This window comes from Pristiophorus japonicus, chromosome 13 (genome assembly GCF_044704955.1).
Source record: "Pristiophorus japonicus isolate sPriJap1 chromosome 13, sPriJap1.hap1, whole genome shotgun sequence".
Taxonomy (NCBI): domain Eukaryota; kingdom Metazoa; phylum Chordata; class Chondrichthyes; family Pristiophoridae; genus Pristiophorus; species Pristiophorus japonicus.
In genome coordinates, this window is record NC_091989.1 from 192,700,043 (window position 1) to 192,721,942 (window position 21,900).

At 53.6% G+C, this 21,900-nt stretch overlaps 1 protein-coding gene across 1 annotated transcript in view; it reads left to right on the plus strand.

The window, feature by feature from the left end:
* cdh16 (cadherin 16, KSP-cadherin) overlaps window positions 1-20,525 on the plus strand; it is a 110,443-nt gene extending 89,918 nt beyond the window's left edge. The window contains exons 14-17 of the mRNA XM_070896871.1: window positions 11,005-11,244; window positions 12,336-12,452; window positions 18,054-18,170; window positions 20,393-20,525. Coding sequence (XP_070752972.1) covers window positions 11,005-11,244; window positions 12,336-12,452; window positions 18,054-18,170; window positions 20,393-20,502 — 584 coding nt within the window. The 3' untranslated portion in view covers window positions 20,503-20,525. The remainder of the gene's footprint in view (window positions 1-11,004; window positions 11,245-12,335; window positions 12,453-18,053; window positions 18,171-20,392) is intronic.
* Window positions 20,526-21,900: the final 1,375 nt, after the last annotated feature.

Below are 21,900 nucleotides of genomic sequence, written 5' to 3' on the forward strand. Positions count from 1 at the left end.
ATCCCCAGGACACGTCTAGGAGCAAAAACCCGGGAGAAAAATCACCGGCAGATGGCGGAGTTGGGGGAAGGGCTGTTTGTCTGAGAGCCAAGAATCATCCAATCGGATGGCGAAGAGTCTGTCTGTTTCCGAGTTGGCGGTGGGAAGGCGGGGCTTGTGAGGATGGACATGCGGGGTGACCAATGGTGGGTGAGAGTGGGGGAGGGGCAGGCAGAGGTGGGAGGTCATGTGATGAAAGCTCCAGGACTACGTCCAATCAGTTTTGGCGACCCAAGTCCTGCCCGGTACGTAGCTTATTGCCGTTACCCGGAGCACCGTGCTCAGTTCTGGTCTCCATCTTACAACAAGGATACAGGAGCACCGGGGAAAGTGCAAACAATGATTTGCAAGGATGATTCCAGAACTGAAAGCTTATACCCAGCAGGAAAGGCTGAACAGGCTGGGGACCTTCTCTCTAGAGTAGAGAAGGCTGAGGGGTGACCTGATAGAGGTCTTTAAAATTATGAAGGGGTTCAATAGGGTATACGTAGAGAAGGTTTACTCGGTTGATTCCGGGGTTGAGGAGTTTGACTTATGAAGATAGGTTGAGCAGGTTGGGCCCATACTCATTGGAGTTCAGAAGAATGAGGGGTGATCTTATTGAAACATATAAGATAGTGAGGGGGCTCGACAAGGTGGATGCAGAGAGGATGTTTCCACTGATGGGAGAAACTAAAACTAGGGGACATAGTCTTAGAATAAGGGGCCGCCTATTTAAAACTGAGATGAGGAGAAATTTCTTCTCTCAGAGGGTTGTAAATCTGTGGAATTCTCTGCCCCAGAGAGCTGTGAAGGCTGGGTCATTGAATATATTTAAGGTGGAGATAGACAGATTTTTGAACGATAAGGGAATAAGGGGTTATGGGGAGTGGGCGGGGAAGTGGAGCTGAGTCCATGATCAGATCAGCCATGATCTTATTAAATGGCGGAGCAGGCTCGAGGGGCCGAATGGCCGACTCCTGCTCCTATTATGTTCTTATGTTTCCACTTGCAGGGGAGACCAGAACTAGGGGCCCTAAATATCAGATAGTCACCAATAAATCCAATGGGGAATTCAGGAGAAACTTCTTTACCCAGAGGGTGCTGAGAATGTGGAACTCGATGTCACAGGGAATGGTTGAGGCGAATAGTATCGATGTATTTAAGGGGATGTTGGATAAACACATGAGGGAGAAAGGAATAGAGGGTTATGCTGATGGGGTGAGATGAAGAGGGGTGGGAGGAGGTTCTATAGGCCCCCGAATAGCCTGTTTCTGTGCAGTAAATCCTATGAAAAAAAGTTTGTAGCGAAGGACCTGAATTAACTTGTGAAGCTGGAGTTGTTCTTCTCAGAGATTTAATAAAGGTGCTCAAAGGGTTTTGTAGAGTAAATAAGGAGAAACTCTTCCCAGGGGCAGCAGGGTGGGTAACCAGAGGGACACAGATTGAAGGTAATTGGCAAAAGAACCAGAGGGGGAGATGGGGAGAATGTTTTTACGCTGCTGTTGTGATCGGGAACGCGCTGCCTGAAAGAGTGGTGGGAGCAGATTCAATAGTAACTTTCAAACAGGGAATGGGATAAATACTTAAAAAGGAGAAATGTGCCGGGCTGTGGGTAAAGAGCGGGGGGGAGTGGGACTAATCGGCTAGCTCTTTCACAGAGCCAGCACAGGCTCGATGGGCCGAATGGCCTCCTGCGATGTGTGATGCTACGATTCTATGATCGTAAAGAGGTTCAGTCGACTTCTGAGCAAACGTCTTTGCTCGTCAAACACGCAAAGTATGGGAAGTATGTGTCACTGTGTCACTTCTTTTTTGTTCATTCACGGGATGTGGGTGTCGCTGGCAAGGCTGGCATTTATTGCCCATCCCTGACGGCCCTCGAGAAGGTGGTGGTTAGCCGTCTTGAACCGCTGCAGTCCGTGTGGTGATACCTCTTTGTAGTAGTTGTGTACAGCTGAGTGTCTCGCTGGGCCATTTCACAGGGCAGTGAAGAGGCAACCACATCGCTGTGGGTCTGGAGTCACATATCGGCCAGACCGGGTAAGGGCGGTAGATTTCCTTCCCTAAAGGACATTAGTGAACCAGATGGGTTTTCACGACAATCCGGTAGTTTCATGGTCACCATTACTGACACTGGCTTTTTATGCTTGAACTGTATAAAACACTGGTTAGGCCACAGCTGGAGTACTGGTGCAGGTCTGGTCACTGCATTACAGGAAAGATGTGATTGCACGAGAGAGGGTACAGAGGAGATTTACCAGGATGTTGCCTGGAGTGGAAAACTTTAGCAATGAGGATTGGATAGGCTGGGGTTGTTTTCTTTGGAACAGAGGAGATTGAGGGGAGATTTAATTGAGATGTATAAAATTATGAGGGGCCTGAATAGGGTGGATAGGAAGGACCTATTTTTCTTAGCAGAGGGGTCAACAACCAGGGGGCATAGATTTAAAGTAATTAATAGAAGGTTTAGAGGGGAGTTCAGGAGAACCTTTTTCACCCAGAGGGTGGTGGGGGTCTGGAACTCACGGCCTGAAAGGGTGGTAGAGGCAGAAACCCTCACCACATTTAAACAGTACCTGGATGTGTATCTGAAGTGTCGTAATCTACAGGGCTACGGACCGAGAGTGGGAAAGTGGGATTAGGCTAGGTATTTGGGATTTGAACGCGTGTCTCCAGATCAGTGGTCCAGGTATCTGGATTACTGGTCGAGTGACATAACCACGAAATGCTCCCGTTCCCTCAAGGTACACATGATGCTGGCTGTGGGGGGCTCCACGTACCATCACTGACGGAGGTTCCTCGCACAGTCTGGGGACCACAGCGCCAGACACAATACACTGAGAGTCTTCCGGTGTCGGCCGTAGAGCAGTGCCAGGCTTTCCCGCCTCGGAGTCAGAAGGTCCTGGGTTAGTGTCGCCAGCTCTGGTTGGACATATCCCTCGACCTATCACGTGACGTCCCGCCTCTAACCGCCTGCACTCCCGCCATTGGTCGCCCGACGCGTCCATCCTCGCGATACATGCCTTCCCTCGGCCAATCGGAAAATGAGCAAACTCTTCATCACCCCATTGGACGATTCTTGACTCTCAGTCAAACAGCTTTGTTTCCCATGATGAACGAACAGAAATGTTCAACAAAACTCGAAGACAACATAATTTTTATTATCACCCCAATCATTATTTTCTCAGGTTTTATTCGCAGCAGTGTCTGGGAGATTAATCTTCGATTCCTGGAGACTCCAGGGCTGTCTTGGAGTGCTGCATTGTTGCAGGGGCAGTACTGAGGGAGTGCTGCACTGTCGGAGGGGCAGTACTGAGGGAGCTCTGCTTTGTCAGAGGGATAGTACTGAGGGAGTGCTGCATTGTTGCAGGGGCAGTACTGAGGGAGTGCTGCACTGTCGGAGGGGCAGTACTGAGGGAGACTGCACTGTCGGAGGGTCAGTACTGAGGGAGTGCCGCACTGTCGGAGGGGCAGTATTGAGGGAGTGCCGCACTGTCGGAGGGTCAGTACTGAGGGAGTGCCGCACTGTCGGAGGGTCAGTACTGAGGGAGCGCCGCACTGTCGGAGGGGCAGTACTGAGGGAGCTCTGCTTTGTCGGAGGGATAGTACTGAGGGAGCGCCGCACTGTCGGAGGGTCAGTACTGAGGGAGTGCTGCACTGTCGGAGGGGCAGTACTGAGGGAGCGCCGCACTGTCGGAGGGGCAGTACTGAGGGAGCTCTGCTTTGTCGGAGGGATAGTACTGAGGGAGCGCCGCACTGTCGAAGGGGCAGTACTGAGGGAGTGCTGCACTGTCGGAGGGGCAGTCTGAGGGAGTGCTGCACTGTCGGAGGGGCAGTACTGAGGGAGTATGGCACTGTCAGAGGGGCAGTACTGAGGGAGTGCTGCACTGTTGGAGAGGCAGTACTGAGGGAGCTCTGCAGTGTCGGAGGGGCAGTACTGAGGGAGTGCTGTACTGTCGGAGGGGCAGTACTGAGGGAGCGCCGCACTGTCGGAGGGGAATCCTGAGGGAGCACCTCACTCTCGGAGGGGCAGTACTGAGGGAGTGCTGCACTGTCGGAGGGGCAGTACTGAGCGAGTGCTGCACTGTCGGAGGGGCAGTACTGAGCGAGTGCTGCACTATCGGAGGGGCAGTACTGAGGGAGTGCCGCACTGTCGGAGTGGCAGTACTAAGGGAACGGAAGCTACCCAGGATGGGAAAATATTCCACAACATGAAGAGAACCTGAAATCCAAACAGCAAGTGCTGGAACTACTGAACAGGCCCGTCAAGCTCTGAGCAGAGTAAAGACAGATTAACGATTTGGGAGGGGGACCTTTGGGTGAGAAGTTCAAGACCCAAATCGCGAACTCATTGCCCCTGTTGAGAGGTTGTGTCATTCCAGCATTTAGTGTTTGTATTTCAGGCTGTGCCCCTTTTCATCACCAACATCCTTCGACTTGATGAGCAGAAACAGCGCACTTAGCAATCGACAATCACTTGTCTGAGTGTGTGACCATTTCAGTTACGTGAATGGTGATAAGGTAGACTGCCTTGCGTCGCCATGGAAACTGCTGTGTTGTTCTGTGATGTGACGGTCCAGGAACGTTTTTTTTAAAGAGATCAGAGTCTAATATTTATCTTGGTTCCACTCAACTTGACAACGCTGGATGTATGTAGTTATCATCTCAGGCAGGGTGCTGCAGACATTCCTGTCACAGCCGTGCTCACAGGGTGAGTGAGAGCGGACCTCCTCACACAGCAACCAGGGCCAACGTGTCTGTGTGTCCCAGATTACACACTTGCATTTTATTTTAGTCAGACCGTAGTGATTTCTCGCGGAGATTGCAAAATACCGCGGAAATCTGAAATAAGAAAATAAAAAAATGCTGGGAAACACTCAATGAGTCAGGCAGCATCCGTGCAGAGAGAGACAGAGTTAGAATTATACAATCCGAGAATCTCCATCTATCACAGGCAGTCCCTCGGAATCGAGGAAGACTTGCTTCCACTCTAAAAGTGAGTTCTCAGGTGACTGAACAGCCCAATACGGGAATTACAGTCTCTGTCACAGGTGGGACAGACAGTGGTTGAGGGAAGGGGAGGGTGGGACTGGTTTGCCGCACGCTCCTTCCGCTGCCTGCGCTTGGTTTCTGCATGCTCTCGGCGACGAGACTCGAGGTGCTCAGTGCCCTCCCGGATTCTCTTCCTCCACTTAGGGCGGTCTTTGGCCAGGGACTCCCAGGTGTCGGTGGGGATGTTGCAGTTTATCAGGGAGGCTTTGAGGGTGTCCCTGTAACGTTTCCTCTGCCCACCTGGGGCTCGCTTGATATGAAGGAGTTCCGAGTAGAGCGCTTGCTTTGGGAGTCTCGTGTCAGTCATGCGGACAATGTGGCCTGCCCAGCGGAGCTGATCGAGAGTGGTCAGTGCTTCGATGCTGGGGATGTTGGCCTGGTCAAGGAATCATACAGCACAGGAGGAGGCTTATCGGCCCATAGTGCCTGTGCCAGCTCTGTGACAGAGCGATCCAATCAGTCCCACTCCCCGCTCTTTCCCCACAGCCCTTCAAATTTACCCCCTTCAAGTATTTATCCAATTCCCTTCTGAAAGTTACTATTGAATCTGCTCCCACCGCCCTTTCAGGCAGCGTGTTCCCGATCACAACAACTCACTGAGTAATTTTTTCCATGTCTCCTCTGGTTCTTTTGCCATTCGCCTTAAATGTGTGTCCTCTGGTTACCGACCCTACTGCCACTGGAAACGGTTTCTCCTTATTTATTCTATCAAACCCGTCATAATTTTGAACATCTCTATTAAATCTCCTCTTAACCTTCTCTGCTCCAAGGAGAACAGCCCCAGCTTCTCCAGCCTCTCCTCTGCATTCTCTCTAAGGACATGAATCCTTCCTGGAGGAGCACTGCCCAAAATTGGCCACAATATACCAACTGGGGCCTCACCAGTGTTTTAGAAAGAGTTAACATTTCAACAGAACTGGAAGAGGTTTGAGGTGTAACACGTTTTAAGCAACGGCAGGGGCAGGGAAAGGGGGGTGGGGAGGGAAGAACAAAAGGGAAGGTAGGGTGGAAGACAGGAGAGATTAAATGATAAAAGGGCAAAACAAAAGTGGGTTCATGGAATCATAGAAATTTACAGCACGGAAGGAGGCCATTCGGCCCATCATGTTCGCGCCGGCCGATAAAGAGCTACCCAGCCTAATCCCACTTTCCAGCTCTCAGTCCGTAGCCCTGTAGGTTACGGCACTTCAGGTGCACATCCAGGTACTGTTTAAATGTGGTGAGGGTTTCTGCCTCTACCACCCTTTCAGGCAGTGAGTTCCAGACCCCCACCACCCTCTAGGTGAAAACATTTCCCTCATATCCCCCCTAAACCTCCCCCCAATTACTTTAAATCTATGCCCCCTGGTTGTTTACCCCTCTGCCAAGGGAAACAGGTCCTTCCTATCCACCCTATCCAGGCCCCTCATAATTTTATACACCTCAATAAGGTCTCCCCTCAGCCTCCTTTGTTCCAAAGAAAACAGACCCAGTATCTCCAATCTTTCCTCATAGCCAAAATTCTCCAGGCCCGCCAACATCCTCTTAAGTCTCCTCGAGACTCTCTCTAATGCAAACATATCTTTCCTGTAATGCGGTGACCAGAACTGCACGCAGTACTCTAGCTGTGGCCTAACCAGTGTTTTATACAGTTCAAGCATAACGCCCTGCTCTTGTATTCTACGCCTCAGCCAATAAAGGCAAGTATTCTGTATGCCTTCTTAACCACCTTATCTACCCGGCCTGCTACCTTCAGGGGTCTGTGGACCTGCACTCCAAGGTCGCTTTGTTCCTCTACACTTCTCAGTGTCCTACCATTTAATGTGTATTCCCTTGTCTTGTTAGACCTCCCTAAATGCATTACCTCACACATCTCCGGATTGAATTCCATTTGCCACTGTTCTACCCACCTGACCAGTCCATTGATATCTTCCTGCAGTCTACAGCTTTCTTCTTCATTATCAACCACACAGCTGATTTTAGTATCATCTGCAAACTTCTTAATCAAGTCTAACTCATTGATATATACCACAAAAAGCAAGGGACCCAGCAATGAGCCCTGCGAAACCCCACTGGATACAGCCTTCCAGTCACAAAATCACCCATCAACTATAACCCTTTGCTTTCTGCCTTTGAGCCAATTCTGGAGCCAACTTGTCACTTTGCCCTGGATCCCAGGGGCTTTTACTTTCGTGAGTAGTCTGCCATGTGGGACCTTATCAAAAACTTTGCTAAAGTCCTTATACACTACATCGTACACACTGCCCTCATCGACCCTCCTGGTTACCTCCTCGAAAAATTCAATCAAGTTAGTCAGACACGACCTTCCCTTAACAAATCCATGCTGACTGTCCTTGATTAAACCGTGTTTTTCTAAATGAAGATTTATCCTGTCCCTCAGGATTTTTTCCAATAATTTTCCCACCACCGAGGTTAAGCTGACTGGCCTGTAATTACTCGGTCTATCCCTTTCTCCCTTTTTAAATAATGGTACAACATTAGCAGTTCATAATGGGACCAGTAAAGAAACAAAAGATGGGTATCGAGGAAGTGTAAACAGCAGCAGCAGAATCATTGCCAAAAACAGCTGTCTGAAAGAATGGGAGAGTGATGTGGTCTGAAATTGTTGAACTGGATGTTGAGTCCAGAGGCTGTAAAGGGCCTGATCGCAAGATGAGGTGCTGTTCCTCGAGCTTCCACCGATCTTCATTGGAACAGTGTCAGAGGCTGAGGTCAGAGTGGGAGTGTGATCTGATGCTTTAGGACAACTGAGTCAGAAGGTTGTGGGTTCAAGTCCCACTCCAGAGACTTGAGCACAAAAATCTAGGCTGACACTCCCTCAGTACGGCACTGTCGGAGGGGCAATACTGAGGGAGTGCTGCACTGTCGGAGGTGCCGTCTTTCGGATGAGACGTTAAACCGAGGCACCGTCTGCCCTCTCAGGTAGATGTAAAAGATCCCATGGCCACTATTTCGAAGAAGGGCAGGGGAGTTCTCCCCGGTGTCCTGGGGCCAATAGTTATCCCTAAATCAACATAACAAAAACAGAATATCTGGTCACTATCGCATTGCTGATTGTGGGAGCTTGCTGTGCAAAATTTACCTGCCGTGTTCCTTACCATCATCATCATAGGCAATCCCTCGGAATCGAGGAAGACTTGCTTCCACTCTAAAAGTGAGTTCTCAGGTGACTGAACAGTCCAATACGGGATTTACAGTCTCTGTCACAGGTGGGACAGACAGTGGTTGAGGGAAGGGGAGGGTGGGACTGGTTTGCCGCACGCTCCTTCCGCTGCCTGCGCTTGGTTTCTGCATGCTCTCGGCGACAAGACTCGAGGTGCTCAGCGCCCTCCCGGATGCACTTCCTCCACTGACGGTGATCTTTGACCAGGGACTCCAAGATGTCGGTGGGGATGTTGCATTTTATCAGGGAGGCTTTGAGGTTGTCCTTGTAATGTTTCCTCTGCCCACCTGGGGCTCGCTTGCCGTGTAGGAGTTCCGAGTAGAGCGCTTGCTTTGGGAGTCTTGTGTCTGGCATGTGAATGATGTGGCCTGCCCAGCGGAGCTGGTCGAGTGTGGTCAGTGCTTCGATGCTGGGGATGTTGGCCTGAGCGAGAACACTGACAACTTGCATTTGTATAGCGCCGTTAACTCATCCGTCAGCTCAAGAACAACAAGGCATCAGGAGCAGATGGAATCCCCGCCGAGGCATTAAAGTATGGCGGAGAAGCAATTGGCACGTGTTCCCTACATGACAACAGCGACTACGCTCCAAAAAGTACTTCGTTGGCTGTAAAGCGCTTTGGGACATCCTGAGGTTGTGAAAGGCGCAATATAAATGCAAATGTTTTTTTTTCTTTTACGTGCATCTTGGTTTGACCAGGGAATTGGGAGCAGTTGGAATCTCCCCTTAGCCATCCCGTGTAAGGATGGGGCAAGTGGCTCAGAGGACGAGGTCACTGCCCAGCTCACCTCTCGGGGTCCAACCCAGCCTGGTCCCAGCGGGGTGAAAGTTACCTCTCTGTCAGAATGCTGGGTGAGGCAGGACTGCCTCTCATGGTGTAGGGGTCATGGGGCTGTGGGTTACGCAGTCTCCTGACATGGATTCCTGCTGCTTCTAGATGCCCAGTTCCAAGTCAGAAGCTCCAAAGCAGAAAGTTCTCCCCTACAGTGAATCACAGAAAAATACAGCACAGGTGAGGCCATTTGGCCCATCGTTTTCCTATATTACAGAAGTGTCTACAACAACAACAACTTGCATTTATATAGCGCCTTTCACACAATAACATTTCTCAAAGCGCTTCACAGGAACGATTACCAAACAAAATTTAACAGCAAGCCACATACTAGGTGACGAAAAGCTCGGTCAAAGAGGGAGGTTTTAAGGAGCGTCTTAAAGGAGGAAAGAGAGGTAGAGAGGCGTAGAGGTTTAGGGAGGGAGTTCCAGAGCTTGGGGCCAACAGAAGGCACGGCCACCGATGGTGGAGCGATGAAAATGGGAGATGCTGAAGAGACTAGAATTAGAGGAGCACAGACATCTCGGGGGGTTGTGGGGCTGGAGGAGATTACAGAGATAGGGAGGGGCGAGGGCCATGGAGGGATTTGTAAACAAGGATGAGAATTTTGAAATCAAGGCGTTGTTTAACTGGGAGCCAATATAGGTCAGCGAGCACAGGGGGTGATGGGTGAGCGGGACTCGGTGCGAGTTAGGACACGGGGCAGTGAGCACGGCGGGTGATGGGTGAGAGGGACTTGGTGCGAGTTAGGACACGGGGCAGCGGGCACAGAGGGTGGTGGGTGAGCGGGACTCGGTGCGAGTTAGGACACGGGGCAGTGAGCACAGGGGGTGGTGGGTGAGTGGGACTTGGTGTGAGTTAGGACACGGGGCAGCGAGCACAGGGGGTGATGGGTGAGCGGGACTGGGTGTGAGTTAGGACACGGGGCAGCGAGCACAGGGGGTGATGGGTGAGTGGGACTGGGTGTGAGTTAGGACACGGGGCAGCGAGCACAGGGGGTGATGGGTGAGCGGGACTGGGTGTGAGTTAGGACACGGGGCAGCGAGCACAGGGGGTGATGGGTGAGTGGGACTGGGTGTGAGTTAGGACACGGGGCAGCGAGCACAGGGGGTGATGGGTGAGTGGGACTTGGTGTGGGTTAGGACACGGGGCAGCGAGCACAGGGGGTGATGGGTGAGTGGGACTTGGTGTGAGTTAGGACACGGGGCAGTGAGCACAGGAGGTGATGGGTGAGCGGGACTTGGTGCGAGTTAGGACACGGGGCAGTGAGCACAGGGGGTGATGGGTGAGTGGGACTGGGTGTGAGTTAGGACACGGGGGCAGTGAGCACAGGGGGTGATGGGTGAGCGGGACTTGGTGCGAGTTAGGACACGGGGTCAGTGAGCACAGGAGGTGATGGGTGAGTGGGACTCGGTGCGAGTTAGGACACGGGGCAGTGAGCACAGGGAGTGATGGGTGAGTGGGACTTGGTGTGAGTTAGGACACGGGGCAGCGAGCACAGAGGGTGGTGGGTGAGCGGGACTCGGTGCGAGTTAGGACACGGGGCAGTGAGCACAGAGGGTGATGGGTGAGCGGGACTCGGTGCGAGTTAGGACACGGGGCAGTGAGCACGGCGGGTGATGGGTGAGTGGGACTTGGTGTGAGTTAGGACACGGGGCAGCGAGCACAGGGGGTGATGGGTGAGCGGGACTGGGTGTGAGTTAGGACACGGGGCACAGGGGGTGATGGGTGAGCGGGACTCGGTGCGAGTTAGGACACGGGGCAGTGAGCACAGGGGGTGATGGGTGAGCGGGACACGGTACGAGTTAGGATTTCCTTCCCCTTTAAGCTTCCAAGCTCACAAACTGAACCTAGCAATGCTGAGGATAGAGTTTAACACAGATATGTTCATGATGCAGTGAGCGGTGGTAACTCCATTTGTTATTAACATTTCCAGTCGACCCTTCCTTATTCGTCACTGCACACTTGGTGATTCATATTGAAGACTTCTGGGAAGAGGCGCCTGGCCCACTGCTGGAATATTCCGGAGATTTCCTGTGCACGCCACGGAGAGAGGATCAGTCGATCGCCATCAGCACCCCACACCGCCGCGGAACAGGCAGCAACGGGCCCAGCGTTATCTCCGTCGGCGGCAAGCCAATGGAACAAAGGATGTGGAAGCTCAGTCAAGTGAACGGTAAGACGGAGGTGGGGCGGGCCCTGATAGAAATACTCCGGGGTGTCATTCTCGTCTTCAGTGGCTCAGTGAGCCGCACTCTCGTCTCGCAGTCAGAAGGCCGTGGCTTAAAGTCCCACACCAGAGACTTGAGCACAAAATCCAGGCCGACACTCCCAGTGCAATGCTGGGGGAGCGCCGCACTGTCGGAGGGGCGATACTGAGGGAGTGCTGCATTGTTGGAGGGGCAGTACTGAGGGAGCGCCGCACTGTTGGAGGGGTAGTACTGAGGGGGTGCCTATTGTCGGAGGGGCAGTACTGAGGGAGTGCTGCACTGTCAGAGGGGCAGTACTGAGGGAGTGCTGCACTGTCAGAGGGGCAGTACTGAGGGAGCTCTGCACTGTCGGAGGGGCAGTACTGAGGGAGTGCTGCACTGTCAGAGGGGCAGTACTGAGGGAGTGCTGCACTGTCAGAGGGGCAGTACTGAGGGAGCTCTGCACTATCGGAGGGGCAGTACTGAGGGAGCGCTGCACTGTCAGAAGGGCAGTACTGAGGGAGCGCTGCACTGTCGGAGGGGCAGTACTGAGGGAGTGCTGCACTGTCAGAGGGGCAGTACTGAGGGAGCTCTGCACTATCGGAGGGGCAGTACTGAGGGAGTGCCGCACTGTCGGAGGGGCAGTACTGAGGGAGCGCTGCACTGTCGGAGGGGCCGTATTTGGGATGAGATGTTAAACCGAGGCACGTCTGCCCGCAGGTGGATGTACAGGATCCTCTGACACTATTTCGAAGAAGAGCAGGGGAGTTCTCCCTGGTGTCCTGGGGCCAATATTTATCCCTCAACCAACATCACTGAAACAGATTAACTGGTCATTATCACATTGCTATTTGTGGGAGCTTGATGTGTGCAAACTGGTTGCTGCGATTCCCACATTACAACAGTGACTCGACTCCAAAATGACTTCACTGGCTGTAAGCGCTTTGGGACGTCCGGTGGTTGTGAAGGGCACTATATCTTTTTTATCGGTATTGTGCTGACAGTCCCTGATCACCGAGTGGCAGAGTGTGTGCACTCCATACCTGATTCCCAGTTTCACTTTCCCCGTCTCTTTCAGACACACATGGCTTTCTGTCCATTGCACTGAGCTGGGTGGATCCAGGAGTGCACCAGGTTCTGATTGTCCTCAGCGAGAAGGGGGAGCACAGCCAGAGGCACAGCGATACCCTCACAGGTAAAGCAAGGAGCACTTACAATGCAATAACACTCAGGCTGTACACAATCACACGCTGACACATCGGTGCATGGTAATAACAGGTATAACTGTGTAAAATGCACATTAAGAATTTGATCTGAGCAAAGATTGGATAGGCTGGGTTTGTTTTCTTTGGAACAGAGGAGGCTGAGGGGAGACTTTATTGAGGTGAATAAAATTATGAGCGGTTTGCATAGAGTGGTGTGTAGAGGGAGCTTTACTCTGTATCTAACCCGTGGTGTACCTGCCCTGGAAGTGTTTGATGGGACAGTGTAGAGGATAATTAAATGAGTTAAGGCCTAGCCACTAACAATTATTGGAGTAACTGTTTGTACTAAGTCTTACGATGCATGCGCAGAAGTGAGAGTTAGGACAAATATCACCGACTCTGTCCCCCCTCCCCGCCCCCGTCCTCGACCCCCACATGTTGCCTCCGATCTATCAGCAGCCCCAAGCCTCCGAGCAGGCAGTGGGCGACCAGGGACCAGTTCGCGCAGCAGTTTGAGTGAAGAGTCAAGCGGCACCGGAAAGTGCTCCATGTGGAGAGGGACACTTGGGCGGGGGGTGGAGGCGAGAGCTTTGGGGGTCAGGGAGAGAGCTGGCAGCAGGACGGGGGGAGAGAGAGAGAGAGCTTGGGGGGCAGGGAGAGAGAGAGAACTTGGGGGGGCAGGGTGAGAGAGAGAACTTGGGGGGCAGGGAGAGAGAGAGAGAGCTTGGGGGGGCAGGGTGAGAGAGAGAACTTGGGGGGAAGGGAGAGAGAGAGAGAGAGCTTGGGGGGCAGGGAGAGAGAGAGAGAGCATGGGGGGGCAGGGAGAGAGAGAGAGAGCTTGGGGGGCAGGCAGAGAGAGAGAGCTTGGGGGGCAGGGAGAGAGAGAGAACTTGGGGGGCAGGGAGAGAGAGAGAGAGAGCTTGGGGGGCAGGGAGAGAGAGAGAGAGCATGGGGGGCAGGGAGAGAGAGAGAGAGCTTGGGGGGCAGGGAGAGAGAGAGAGAGAGCTTGGGGGGCAGGGAGAGAGAGAGAGAGAGCTTGGGGGGCGGGGAGAGAGAGAGAGAGAGAACTTGGGGGACAGGGAGAGAGAGAGAGAGAGAGAGAGCTTGGGGGGCAGGGAGAGAGAGAGAGAGCATGGGGGGGCAGGGAGAGAGAGAGAGAGAGAGCTTGGGGGGCAGGGAGAGAGAGAGAGAGAGCTTGGTGGGGCAGGGAGAGAGAGAGAGAGAGAGAGCTTGGGGGGCAGGGAGAGAGAGAGAGAGAGAGAGCTTGGGGGGCAGGGAGAGAGAGAGAGAGCTTGGGGGGCAGGGAGAGAGAGAGAGCTTGGGGGGCAGGGAGAGAGAGAGAGCTTGGGGGGCAGGGAGAGAGAGAGAGCTTGGTGGGGCAGGGAGAGAGAGAGAGAGAGCTTGGGGGGCAGGGAGAGAGAGAGAGAGAGAGCTTGGGGGGCAGGGAGAGAGAGAGAGAGAGTTTGGGGGGCAGGGAGAGAGAGAGAGAGCATGGGGGGCAGGGAGAGAGAGAGGGAGAGCTTGGGGGACAGGGAGAGAGAGAGCTTGGGGGGCAGGGAGAGAGAGAGAGAGCTTGGGGGGCAGGGAGAGAGAGAGAGAGAGCTTGGGGGGCAGGGAGAGAGAGAGAGCTTGAGGGGCAGGGAGAGAGAGAGAGAGCTTGGGGGACAGGGGGAGAGAGAGAGAGAGAGCTTGGGGGGCAGGGAGAGAGAGAGAGAGCATGGGGGGCAGGGAGAGAGAGAGAGAGAACTTGGGGGGCAGGGAGAGAGAGAGAGAGAGCTTGGGGGGCAGGGAGAGAGAGAGAGAGAGCTTGGGGGGCGGGGAGAGAGAGAGAGAGAGAACTTGGGGGGCAGGGAGAGAGAGAGAGAGAGAGAGAGCTTGGGGGGCAGGGAGAGAGAGAGAGAGCATGGGGGGGGGCAGGGAGAGAGAGAGAGAGAGCTTGGGGGGCAGGGAGAGAGAGAGAGAGAGCTTGGTGGGGCAGGGAGAGAGAGAGAGAGAGAGAGCTTGGGGGGCAGGGAGAGAGAGAGAGAGAGCTTGGGGGGCAGGGAGAGAGAGAGAGAGCTTGGGGGGCAGGGAGAGAGAGAGAGAGCTTGGGGGGGGCAGGGAGAGAGAGAGAGCTTGGGGGGCAGGGAGAGAGAGAGAGCTTGGGGGGCAGGGAGAGAGAGAGAGCTTGGTGGGGCAGGGAGAGAGAGAGAGAGCTTGGGGGGGCAGGGAGAGAGAGAGAGAGAGAGAGCTTGGGGGGCAGGGAGAGAGAGAGAGAGAGTTTGGGGGGCAGGGAGAGAGAGAGAGAGCATGGGGGGCAGGGAGAGAGAGAGGGAGAGCTTGGGGGACAGGGAGAGAGAGAGCTTGGGGGGCAGGGAGAGAGATAGAGAGCTTGGGGGACAGGGAGAGAGAGAGCTTGGGGGGCAGGGAGAGAGAGAGAGAGCTTGGGGGGCAGGGAGAGAGAGAGAGAGAGCTTGGGGGGCAGGGAGAGAGAGAGAGCTTGAGGGGCAGGGAGAGAGAGAGAGAGCTTGGGGGACAGGGAGAGAGAGAGAGCTTGGGGGGCAGGGAGAGAGAGAGAGCTTGGGGGGCAGGGAGAGAGAGAGAGAGCTTGGGGGCAGGGAGAGAGAGAGCTTGGGGGGCAGGGAGAGAGAGAAAGAGAGCTTGGGGGGCAGGCAGAGAGAGAGAGAGAGCTTGGGGGGCAGGGAGAGAGAGAGAGAGAGCTTGGGGGGCAGGGAGAGAGAGAGAGAGCTTGGGGGGCAGGGAGAGAGAGAGAGAGAGCTTGGGGGGCAGGCAGAGAGAGAGAGAGAGCTTGGGGGGCAGGCAGAGAGAGAGAGAGCTTGGGGGGCAGGCAGAGAGAGAGAGAGAGCTTGGGGGGGCAGGGAGAGAGAGAGAGAGAGAGCTTGGGGGGCAGGGAGAGAGAGAGAGAGAGCTTGGGGGGCAGGGAGAGAGAGAGAGAGCTTGGGGGGCAGGGAGAGAGAGAGAGCTTGGGGGGCAGGCAGAGAGAGAGAGAGAGCTTGGGGGGCAGGCAGAGAGAGAGAGAGCTTGGGGGGCAGGCAGAGAGAGAGAGAGAGCTTGGGGGGGCAGGGAGAGAGAGAGAGAGAGAGCTTGGGGGGCAGACAGAGAGAGAGAGAGAGAGAGAGCTTGGGGGCAGGCAGAGAAAGAGAGAGAGCTTGGGGGACAGGCAGAGAGAGAGAGAGAGCTTGGGGGGCAGGCAGAGAGAGAGAAAGAGCTTGGGGGGCAGGGAGAGATAGAGCTTGGGGGGGCAGGGATAGAGCTGGCGGGAGGGGAAAGGAGAGAGAGCTTTGGGGGGGAGCAGGGAGAGAGCTTGGTGGGGTGTGGGGGGGGCGGCGGGGGAAGAGAGAGGCACAGGTGAGGGAGGGATCGGAGCTACCCCCTGGTGCGTGCGAGCTCAGTGCGTGTGTTACAAGAGACATCATCGTGGTGGATGAAATCCAGAAGTCACGACACTGTCAGTATTCACTTCATACCCAATAAACCTGTTAACAATCCGCACACAATGACCTATCTATGGTGGTGGGAGTGGTACAATCTAGTGCTTGGCTTTTTCCTCTGTGGCTGGGCGGTTTCAGTTACACATTCCAGAAGAATTTCAGGATATGGCTTATCCTCCAAGGGGACCAATCAGCAATAGGTCATGTGATAATGGAGAGCCAATCGGAGAAACAGCTGCCTTTCAGTTCGCACAATTAGACGCAGCCAACAATGATGTGAAATCTGGTCAAGTGTTGAATGCAAATGTCTCCTTCCTTGTTGCCTTTGAACCTGATTGATTGGCAGTTCTTCATTCAGGGGCCTTTGTGTCTGGATTCTGTAGAGGAGACTTCTCTCAATACCTTTAGTACAGTTCAGTTCACTTGTGAAGTTGAATTGCATAAGATCAACATAGGAATCGTGTCCCTCACATATGACATTACACTGGAAAAACAATAGATTGTTTGATCCAAAACTCTTGCAGACTTTATGACTGCGAGAAAATACGTTTTAAAGAGGATATATTAATCCTTTGGAGACTGATTTCATCATTGTTTTACATGCTTTAATGTTAAGTTGCTTGCTGGCTTATTGCTTCTGTGTAATTGTCTAACTTGTAAATAAACAGGACAGTTAATTTTAGCCTGAGCACAAGGGTTTGACACTGCACTCTTTACACTGCTCGGAGAAGACAGGAGAATGTGGAGGGAGTCCATGCAACCTCTGGTGTATTTACACCATTATCAAGGTTTAGTCTTCAGTCCTATGCCATTTTGTTCCATCAGTGACATGTGCCCAGGTTTATTGTTTAATAGAAATTTTATTTAATAGAAATTGGCTTGTACTGTAGGCACAAGATGAGGGGTGACCTAATAGAGGGCTTTAACATTATGGAAGGTTTTAATAGAGTGGATACAGAGTGTTTTCACTTGTGGGGAAGAGCATAACTAGAGGCCATCAATATAAGATAGTCACCCAGAAATCCAATAGGGAATTCAGGAGAAACTTCTTTACCCAGAGAGCGGTGAGAATGTGGAACTCGCTGCCACATTCTCACTGGTTGAGGTGAATAGTATCGATGCATTTAAGGGGAGGCTGGATAAACACATGAGGGAGAAGGGAATAGAGGGAGATTTAGGTGAGGAAAGACGGGAGGAGGCTCGAGTGGAGCATACACACCGGCAGGGACTGGTTGGGCCGTATATCCCACGTAATCCTATGTAAGAGGAAATCCAAATCACTAACGATGGGGATTGGTTCATTTTATTGTCAAATTGCAATGTAAATACATCACAGAGCTGTTTACTTCCAAGAGCAACTCACCGCACCGATTTAAGCTCCAGAGTGCCGGTTATACATAGTTGGAGCTTGGGTTGGAACTTTCGGTGTTTTGAAGTCGGGTGTCGATGAATAACGAGGCCCGCACCTTTGCATAAATTGAAAGGTCGTCTTTTTAAAAAAAGGGCTTTGAATAAAACATGAAGGAAACCTTCACATCCGATTGGCTCATTTATTATTTAAGGCTGCCCACTCGATCTCAAACAATAAATTTAGATGCATTTATTATCAAGCAAAAATATTTATTATTTATCATCTAGGGGAGCTGGATAAACCTAGATGGGAGAAGGGAATGGGGCTGGAGGAGATTGCAGAGATAGGGAGGGATGAGGGCCATGGAGGGATTTGTAAACAAGGATGAGAATTTTGAAATTGAGGCGTAGCTTAAACGGGAGCCAATGTAGGTCAGCGAGTACAAGGGTGATGGGCGAGTGGGACTTGGTGCGAGTTTGGACACAGGCAGCCGAGTTTTGGATCACCTCTAGTTTATGTAGGGTAGAATGTAGGAGGCCAGCCAAGAGTGTGTTGGAATGGTCAAGTCTAGAGGTAACAAAGACATGGATAAGGGCTTCAGCAGCGGATGAGCTGAGGCAAAGGCGGAACCAGGCACTGTTACGGGGGTGGAAATAGGCGGTCTTAGTTATGCTGCGGGTATGTGGTCGGGAGCTCATTTCAGAGTCAAATACATTAACTCTGTCTCTCCCTCCACAGATGCCGCTTGACCTGCTGAGTGTTTCCAGCATTTTCTGTGTTTATTTCAAATTCTCTCATTCCCTTTGCAGTGAATATTTGCACTTGCGGCTCTCGAGGTGAATGCAGGAGCGAAGTTGGTCCTATTCCTGGTAAACCCACCATCTTGACCACTGTGGGCACCACTGTTGGGACGCTGGGCATGATAGGTGAGTTGCTCAGGTTAATATAGATTCATTACATGAGGGATTGCAAGACTAAGAACCTGTGTAGGAAGGTAAATGTGTACAGAGTTCCCGCAGGGATTGAGTGAGGGGATCCATTGGGTCGGCTCTGCGAGGCGTGTTGGGGAAGGCAGGGGAGAAGGATATGAAAAGGTAACCTCTCCCAATCTCCTGCCACAGAGAGAACTTCTGATCCAAACTGTCAGCCGTGGCTCAGTGGGCAGCATTCTGGCCTCTGAGTGAGAATGTTGTGGGCTCGAGTCCCACTCCAGAGACTTGAGTCCCTGACTCTTCCAATGGCAGTACTGATGGAGTGCTGCACTGTCGGAGGGGCAGTACTGATGGAGTGCTGCACTGTCGGAGGGGCAGTACTGATGGAGTGCTGCACTGGCTGAAGTGCTCTACTCGGAACTCCTACACGGCAAGTGAGCCCCAGGTGGGCAGAGGAAATGTTTCAAGGACACCCTAAAAGCCTCCTTGATAAAATGTAACATCCCCACCGACACCTGGGAGTCCCTGGCCAAAGACCGCCCTAAGTGGAAGAAGTGCATCCGGGAGGGCGCTGAGCACCTCGAGTCTTGTCACTGAGAGCGCGCAGAAACCAAGCGCAGGCAGCGGAAGGAGCATGCGGCAAACCAGACTCCCCACCCACCCTCTCCTTCAACCACTGTCTGTCCCACCTGTGACACAGACGGTAATTCCTATATTGGACGTTACAGTCACCTAAGAACTTACTTTTAGAGTGGAAGCAAGTCTTCCTCGATTTTGAGGAACTGCCTATGATGCTGTCTTTCGGATGGCTCAGTGGGTAGAACTCTCGCCTTTGTGTCAGAAGGTTCAAGTCCCACTCTGGAGACTTGTGCACAAATCTAGACAGACACTCCAGTGCTGTACTGAGGGAGTGCTGCACTGTCGTAGAGGCAGTACTGAGGGAGTGCTGCGCTGTCGTAGAGGCAGTACTGAGGGAGTGCTGCGTTGTCGAAGGGACATTACTGAGGGAGTGCTGCACTGTCGGAGGGGCAGTACTGAGGGAGTGCTGCGCTGTCGGAGGGACAGTACTGAGGGAGCGCCGCACTGTCGGAGGGGCAGTACTGAGGGAGCGCCGCACTGTCGGAGGGGCAGTACTGAGGGAGCGCCGCACTGTTGGAGGGGCAGTACTGAGGGAGTGCCGCACTGTCGGAGGGGCAGTACTGAGGGAGCGCCGCACTGTTGGAGGGGCAGTACTGAGGGAGCGCCGCACTGTTGGAGAGGCAGTACTGAGGGAGTGCCGCACTGACGGAGGGGCAGTACTGAGGGAGTGCCGCACTGTCGGAGGGTCAGTACTGAGGGAGCGCTGCACTGTCGGAGGGGCAGTACTGAGGGAGCGCCGCACTGTCGGAGGGGCAGTACTGAGGGAGCCCCGCACTGTCGGAGGGGCAGTAATGAGGGAGCGCCGTACTGTCGGAGGGGCAGTACTGAGGGAGCGCCGCACTGTCGGAGGGGCAGTACTGAGGGAGTGCCGCACTGCACTGTCGGAGGGGCAGTACTGAGGGAGCGCCGCAATGTCGGAGGGGCAGTACTGAGGGAGTGCTGCACTGTCGGAGGGGCAGTACTGAGGGAGTGCTGCACTGTCGGAGGGGCAGTACTGAGGGAGTGCTGCACTGTCGGAGGGGCAGTACTGAGGGAGTGCTGCACTGTCGGAGGGGCAGTACTGAGGGAGTGCTGCACTGTCGGAGGGGCAGTACTGAGGGAGTGCTGCACTGTCGGAGGGGCAGTACTGAGGGAGTGCTGCACTGTCGGAGGGTCAGTACTGAGGGAGCGCCGCAATGTCGGAGGTGCAGTGCTGAGGGAGCGCCGCAATGTCGGAGGTGCCATCCTTTGGGGAGACGTTAAACTGAGTCTGCTCTCTCAAGTGGATGTAAAAGATCCCATGGCACTGTTTGAAGAGCAGGGGAGTTCTCCCCGGTGTCCAAGTTAATATTTATCCCTCAACAACATCACTAAAACAGGTTAGTTGGACATTTACTATCTGTGTGTGGGAGCTTGCCGTGCTCAAAGTGACTGCCGCGTTTCCCAAATTACAACAGTGACTACACTTCAAAAAGTGCTTCATTGTTTGTAAAGCGCGTTGGGACATCCCGGGGTGGCGAATGGCACTGTAGAAATCTTCCTTTGCTATTGTAAAGAAAAATCTTCCATCATCCGTCTTCTGATTCCCCACCCGACAGGCTTTTTCCTGATCATCGTCTTGGTGCACATGTCTATCACTGGAAACCAGCTCAAGAAGCGGAAAAGGAACATCAGCATCGAGTCCGCTCCTTTACGCACTTCAGCCTAACATGGGCCACCACAACCCTGAGCTGACCCCGATCCGACCCCAACCCCGGCCTGACCCCAACCCCACCCGACCCCGGCCCAACCCCAGCCCCACCCGACCCTGACCCCGACCCCACCTGACCCTGGCCCAACCCCGACCCCAGCCTGACCCCGGCCCTGCCCGACCCTGACCCCGACCCCACCTGACCCCGGCCCAACTCCGACCCCAGCCTGATCCCGGCCCCGCCCGACCCTGACCCCGACCCGACCCCGACCTGACCCCAACCCGAGTCAACCCTGATCCCACCCGGCCTCGTCCCGACCCTGACCTGACCCTGACCCGCCCGACCCCAGCCCACCCGCTCCCGACCTCGACCCCACCCGACCCGACCCTGAGTTGACCCCGACCCGATCCCAACCCCGTCCCGACCCTGACCCCGACCCCGAGCTGACCCCGACCTGACCCGCCTACAGAGTTGATCGCTTGGTTTTGCACATCCCATCGAACAGGTGGGGAGAAGAATGAGAGAGTACAGCTGGATCAGAATGCAAATTGAATTGCTTTTATTAATTTATGGCTATAACATTTGATGATGCATTGTTGACCATGGGGTTTATTGTGATTGTGACCAGGGTTGGCACAATGTAGAACAAGGAGGGCCTGTTACATCGCCTGAATGTGGGGAATAGCCAGGAGCTTCCGTTAACTTTCATACCGAGTAAAATCGGACAGGGTGTAAAACGGGCAGTCGGAGTGTTGCCCTCCTGCATTTACTGTGTGTGGTAACCAGGGCTGTACATCTTGCACAGGCTACACAGAGGCGATGAATTCCTGACGGGGGAGGGTCAGGGTCGAACGCACGCCGTGGAGACAGACATACAAAATTGACAGCGGTTATTGTTCCATCAACTCTGCCCCACACCCGTGATAGCTGAAGCACCATGACTGGGCACTTCCTGCACCCGCACTCCCCCCATAATACATGACATAAACATAAAGAAAGATGTTATCTGAAATTGCTCGCTCCTACAATAAAATACATTTTATTCCATGAGCAAAATCTTCAACAGAGCACGTAACTTTGATTGTGTTTCGATTCATGCTCAAGGAAGCAATGATCAGAGACTTAATTCAGGATTGGAGTTTTCTCATGGGGAAAATTGGCCTCCATTGCGCCTCTGGTTAGTGCCTCTGGGGGGGCGGTAACGGGGCGCTAAGGCCTCACCGACCGGGAGCGGAGAAATAACCGACGCCCACGAACTAGCCTGGCGGGTTTGTGCCGGCGCTAACACCTACCGCTTCGCTCTCTTTGTCCCCGGAGACCGTGACGCCATCCGGTGCGCAGAGCCCCCGTTACCGCCCCGGATGCAATATTCGCTCCCGCCCCCTGCGGCATCGCCGGGCGTCAACAACGGCAGC